This window comes from Drosophila guanche, unplaced genomic scaffold (genome assembly GCF_900245975.1).
Source record: "Drosophila guanche unplaced genomic scaffold, DGUA_6, whole genome shotgun sequence".
Taxonomy (NCBI): domain Eukaryota; kingdom Metazoa; phylum Arthropoda; class Insecta; order Diptera; family Drosophilidae; genus Drosophila; species Drosophila guanche.
The window spans coordinates 5,017,759-5,024,236 of NW_022995753.1; the positions used below are offsets into that span (position 1 = coordinate 5,017,759).

The 6,478-nt window shown below is 39.7% G+C and overlaps 1 protein-coding gene across 1 annotated transcript; it reads right to left on the reverse strand.

The window, feature by feature from the left end:
- Nucleotides 1-4,842: 4,842 nt before the first annotated feature.
- Nucleotides 4,843-5,487, reverse strand: LOC117588530. The gene is made up of 2 exons (XM_034279889.1): nt 5,276-5,487; nt 4,843-5,209 (listed from the first exon to the last, which is right to left on the reverse strand). Exons 1-2 carry the CDS (start codon nt 5,410-5,412, stop codon nt 4,957-4,959), a joined length of 390 nt encoding a protein of 129 aa, XP_034135780.1. The 5' UTR covers nt 5,413-5,487; the 3' UTR covers nt 4,843-4,956.
- Nucleotides 5,488-6,478: the final 991 nt, after the last annotated feature.

A 6,478-nucleotide genomic window follows, 5' to 3' on the forward strand; every position in this document is an offset into this window, starting at 1 on the left:
GTTTTGGTTTTTTGTTACGGTTGCGCTTCAATTGACGGCAGCGCGGAGACGACGAGACAACAACGGAGAGCGAGGCAGCAGCACCAGCGACAAACGACAAGCGACGACGACAAACGGCAACGACGACGACGTACAAAAGTGACTTGCGCTAATTAGTTGAGCTCTTTATACCCTCCCCCTAAACCAGCCACAAAGGGTATAAGGCATTCGTTGACACTCAAACTTGACTTAAAAGTCAGCAAAATGTCTCAAGAATATTCAAGATTAATCTCTCACTTTTAAATATTAACTAAAGAATGACCACAAAGACTTCTCTCTTCCAGAGTGACTAACGGGTATTTTAGTGTTCGATTCACTGTACCCCGTCATAAGCTCGGCGCGTTCATTCTCTCTGTTTTCCACGAGTATTATTACTCTTTTTGCGCTCGTGCCTGCGGTCAGTCGAAGCAGGTTGCCATAATACCCCAACCGGCATGCAGTTCAGTTTCAATTTTGCGCGGCAGCATGGGGGTATAACAGACTTGAGTTTGTTCTAGATTGAGTTAGATTTGTAAAACATATTTACAGCAGCACAATGCTCAAGATTCAATAAATGCATGTGGAACATTTCTTTGTTCAGCGACAAACAGACAGACACAATGCAGTCGCACAATCTTTGCTGGCTTGCAATTAGTTTATTTTCAAATATACATATATATGACTTATTCTAGAAATATGCGAAAGAAGTTAATTTCATTTATTTTTAATTTGTTTATATACATAAGGTTTTGATTTGAACCAAGGTTTATGAGCTCCCACATTTATTGGGTGTTTTAATGGTCGATTGGTCTCTTACATGTTTTGTTATTGTTGTTCTTGCGGTTGCAAAATGAAGCTTAAAAAAGCACTGCCCCTGCTCCCACACACCACCGAGTCAATTTGCAAACAATTCTCATTTTCTCATTCAATTTTGCAAATTCTTCTCAGACAGAAAATCGGTTGAAACGTTCTCCTGCATATTTATATACATATGTACATACATATATACAGTGTGTCTTGGTTGCGGGGACGTGATAATACGCCAGAATATGTGTAAGAATAAAGCTCAAAATAGTACCAGACTAGACTTGGCTATGACTTGCAGTTCAATCGATTGCTTGGTCTTTGCACTTACATCAAATAATTATCCAAATTATTTCCAAAGTTCAAGTTTTTTTCTCTCTTTTTTTTATCGGTTGTATTCATTTATTTATTATTATTATTATTTCTCATTGCAGTGAGTATTATGTGACTTGCTGCTTAAAGTGTCAACCACCAGGGAAGTGCAGTTCGGGCGCACCTCTGGACAAATGAGCTTCGAATTCACACATTGAACGCTGGACTTGAACGGCCGGGCAAGTCATTAAATTGCCAGAGAGACATACCGACATTTATTTGTTGCACACTGCAACTCGTATGCCACTCGTGACTCAATGGAGATTAATACATACAATCGAACAACAAAGCCAATTCCAATTAATGCTGAATACAAGTTCTTGAGTGTAGAATTCGCTTGTAATATGTACGTACATGCAGTGTACATTTTATGTACATATTTATAAAGAAAAAAGAAAGAAAGATAATGCCTATATTATGTATGACGAATGCCGATGCATAAGAATGATCCATGCAGAGCTTTGGACACCAGAAGATCTGGCATTAGAGGGTTGATCTTTAAAAGTTCTAATCAAAGAACTTCGAAAGAAAAAGAGATATTGAGTTGTTTTTTGTCCCTTTTCGATATGTGAGATATTTTTGTTGTGGTTTTTGCTATTGTTTCGTGCATGGATAAACTCTTTGTTGGGTCCAGGACATTTGCATACAAATAGAGCAAGTTCCCCCGCGACGCGCAGCGCGTGTGTGCGCCTTTTGACTTTTGATTCAATTTGCACGCGCCAAAAAACCAAACAATAAATGTAAAACACGCGAAAAATTGCATATTCCCCAAAGTTGGGATGGGAGCGTACAGTCTATGGATATACCCCTTTTTTAGCATAGAAAGATATAATAATAATAACTGAAATGTATAAACGGGGAGCGGTTTTGAGTTATTTTTTGAATATTTAAATTTAATTTGTTGGATTTTGGCTTTACTTTTTTCGAATATTTGAGAAAACTACTTGCGAGATTTAAAAATACAAATTTATTAGAATTATGAATTATGTGCATTAAACAATTATAATAAGTATTGTAATAGTAATAATAATAATAAGATTATAATATTTATAATACAAAAATTACAACAATTATAATAAAAAGTAATAATAACTTTAATAAATAATAATCATAAATATAATTAATAGTAAAAGCTCTAACAAATAAGCATTAACATGGATACAAATAAAAATAATAAAAAATAAAATTGAATAAAAATAAATAATAATCAAAATGAATAATTTTTGTTTGTTTGTTATTTAATCGCTACAGCGCATTGACCAGGTACTTAAAAAATAAGAATAACAATTAAGTTAAATAAAAATTAAAATAGATATTAATTAAAAAGAATAAAAATGAAAATAAGTGAAGATTGGAATGGATAATAATTAAAATAAATAATAATTAAATTAAATATATATAATAAATTTCCAAATACCTATAAATACGCTTAAAGTTTTAAGTTTTAATGTTTTAAGAAATATGTGAGATTTCTTGTTAAAAGTCAAGACACTTTTGGTGGTACAAAAACTATTAAATATTCTGCACCACATATGAAAATCCAAAATTCCTTGCTGGGCCACATTCAAAAATTGAACGAACTAAATGGTTGGTGTGTAGGCAAAATTGCTTTTAAAGCCTTTGGAGTGGGCGTGCCGTGTCCTGATCCACACCAATTCAAATGCGCGCCCAAACTGTGCAACGAACATTTGAAATTTTCGCATTTTTCTTCTTTTTTTTCACCGCATTTGCGTAAAAGTAACAACGAAAACCAAAACTAAAAATAAAATAATAATTCCCTTTTCTCTGCTTTTTGTCTTCACTTTTTATTTTTGTTGGTTTTTCTTTTTGATTTTGTTTCGTTTTGTTGCTAATGCAAATTTGTGTTTAGTTTAGCGGGGGATCTAGTGGAGCAGGAATGCAGCCAAGGACTTTGCAACATCAACATAATGTGAATTTTTCATTTGTTTATGCTTTCAGCTGATGTCTGTTAATTAAATTTGTTTTACACCACACATCATAAGCTTTTGCCCCCCGACTAACCATTTGTTTTTCGCTGTCGCTCTTATTTATCAATTATGGCTGGCAATTGTTGTGGAACATTTCCCTTTGTTCAATTGTTAATTACTCTAACATACGCCATGAGAGGGAGATTTACTATTTCTACAACTTATTACTCTGTGGCAGACAATGGATGTGTGTAAGTGGATTGAGGAGCCATGTTCGTGGCTGGACTTGAGCCACTTTCTGGCAGTTAGTTGGTGGCAGCAGTTTTCAGCATTTCTTGAACCCATTTAATATTAATTGTAACCCTTAAAGTTTACCTTACAAATGCAGTTTTTGCATTCTTTAATGTTTTTTTTTTTTGCTTTCTTTTCACATTTTTCTCCACCTTTCTCCACCGGTCCAAGAGGAGCCCCTCTAGTGTGTGTGTTATGGAAATTTCATCGTTTTTGCATCTCAATTGTTTATTTTTTGCTGCTTAGCTCCTGCAACTCTCTACATGTTTGGCTTTGGGCCATGTGTCGCAGTCCATCAAGCGTTTTGTCTACTTTGTACTGCCTTTTATTATACACAAATGGGAGTAACACTTTGTTTGGCTCAGCGTGTCAGCCGCCCCACCCCGCTGACAGTGACACGATTCAACTCAACTCGAGGCAGGCGTTGCACACAGGATGCCACAAAAACACACAGATACACAGCAGTGAGCAGTGGAAGGATACGAGTTACGACTGAGGGTAACCCTTGGTGCTCTTGGCAAAGGTTTTACTTGCGTTTTCCTGCCCCAAATGGGGCCGACTCGAACCCGTCGATCCGCGCAGCGCAAGGCAAAGTATTGTCGCCTGCAATAAATGCCAGGCTTCCGCTGCGACAGGGCCATGGAAGGAGCTGCAAAAGGAGCATGCTTCTGCTGCTCAACAGCGAGGACCGGAAGGAACTTTGCTGCGAACCGCCATTATGAATGCAGCGCCATTTCCACCAACTATCTAGCTACACATCCAACCACCATCCAGCACCCTTCACCACTCACCACCGTCGTGTGTTCAGCGTGTTTGTGTTTGTGTCTTCCCGCACACCCCTCACAAGGCGTACGATAAATAATACAACTTGGCATTTCCCAGTGCAGCTTCCTTTGGAGTATTGCTAGAATTTTTGGGTCTCAAGCTGGATGAAAAAAAGAGAACATCAAAAATGAAACACAAGAAATGCCACAAATAATGAAAGCTCAAAACGCATTAAATGAACTTGCAGAGGCCTTGATCTGCTGGCATCTGAGCTGCGAGAAGAAGAGAACAGCGCAGGAGAAGCTTCGGCAATTAGGACCTTCATTGCTCTCTTTCTACCTGCCGATCAGGCACTCACGTGTGTTTGTGCGTTTGTATGCAAAACGTTTCTTGCTTCTCTGCCGCTGCCGCTGTCGCTGTCGCTGCGGAAGTCGAACAACTGCGCATTGACCACCACACGAAGACGTTCCGCTGCCGCTGCGGCAGCCGAGCAACTGTGCATTGACCACCACACGAAGACGTTTCTCTGCCGCTGCAATGCGTTCTCTGTGCATAGGTCGAAGCACACGAAGCTTTTACGCTGTGCGTGTGCCGACTGCACTGCCAGAGATCATTTCCAACAACACGAAATGCCACAAATAATGCAAACTTAGAGACTTGGATGTACATTTGAAATATCCAATCAGTAATCGCGATTCAGATTTAATGGAAGTAGTTCGAGTTGGTATATGGGTACATATTTTTGTGAAGGTATTTTCGCCTTATTGGTGTTGGTCTGTTACTGAGAACCGCCTTCTAATGGCAGAGTTTCATCATCTGTATCTGAGTCCTCGGAATCCCATACCATTTCCCACTCGTCTATGGGCATCCAATCAACGACGGTCGTGTTGCTGGATGGGTCATGGTATGCGCCTTCGGGTGGAGACTCGTGAGACTCAAAATCATCAATCATCATCAATTCCATCGGGTTGCCATTGCCAGTAGCCACGTTCTGCTCCTGGCCAGCTGCGCTGCAGGCTGCGCTGTCCCCGCTGCATGCGGAGAGTAAAATAATTATACATAAATATTCATACATAGATGTAGACCTGGATACATACGCTTCTGTTGATTCGTTGACATGGGCCATGGCCAGCTCGATGTAGAAGCGATCGAGAAGGGAATCAAGCATAATTGCCTCCACATTCACACGGGAGGAGGATGGAGTGTTGTCGATGATTTCATATATTTCCGCCATTATCTCTTCAAATGTGCGAATCCTGAGGTCATTTGTATTTATTTGCTGCTGCTGCTGCTGCTGCTGCTGCTGCTGCTGCTGCTGCTGCAACAAACGAGAAACGACGACAGATTCGACAAATGCTAAACTTGGAGTTGGTTTCCCATTTTCCCATTCACTTACGCTCGAAGTTGGTCCATCATCACTCAGGGGATCCTTCTCCATTTTCACTCACAGAAATCAAACGAATTCACGAACTCCAGCCAGAAATGTCTAGAATTTATGCCAGGGTTGCTGGAGACAAGCAAAGCCCAGCCAGTGTGCACAATTCCATCCGATCGATAGCTAATTAAGTAGCGCGAATCATTTATTAAAGTCATTTATTTATGTAAGCTTATGTAGAGTATTTTCTTGGCTTTCTTTAATGCACGAAATCAACTTTCGTTTCATTTTTATTCATTTTGGAAACACAAATTGAAATGGCAGTGTTGCACAATCCCACAACAGTCCAGTGTGTTTTCCTTTCCCTTGCGGCAGTTGGCGGGCTGCAGCTTTTTGAATTTGAAACTACGCAGACTCAACGGTGTCCGTGGATCAATGATACTTACTACAAGTTCTGGGATTTGCACTTCCAGACTTAGACTCTGACTCTACTCCTCCTCCAGGACCCACGAGTAAGTTGATCTGTTGATCTGCAAAGATCTGTGCCAATGAACTTGGAGAAGAAATCTGGAGTCTGGCGCACTTTGCTGAAATTCGCATCCAAAGGAGACGCAAAAAATAAAAAGTTCTTGGCTGAAATTTGTTCTGTTCTCTCCTTCACCGATCCCCCGGATCAGACCCTTCAATGACTTCAATGGCCAGTGGCACAAGCTGGCTACGAGTGCGCAGTCTCATCGCTAATTGAAACAAAGCCACAAATCAGCTGTTTCCGACTTTCGATATACAGAGCTATCGATGATTGATATCGATATCAATTTCAGCCCTGGCTCCATGCGGTTTTGGTTTATAGTGAAAAGTGGAAATTACTCTACAAATTGCTTCTCAATTGTTAAGAATATCAAAATGGGTGGCCGCAATTTACAGC

Bases quoted from the DNA above. Each gene is read 5' to 3' on its own strand.
- LOC117588530 (XM_034279889.1), bottom strand. From the start codon at position 5,412: ATGGCGGAAATATATGAAATCATCGACAACACTCCATCCTCCTCCCGT. The intron at 5,210-5,275 runs GTATGTATCCAG...CTCCGCATGCAG, and splicing joins GTCAACGAATCAACAGAAGC to CGGGGACAGCGCAGCCTGCA.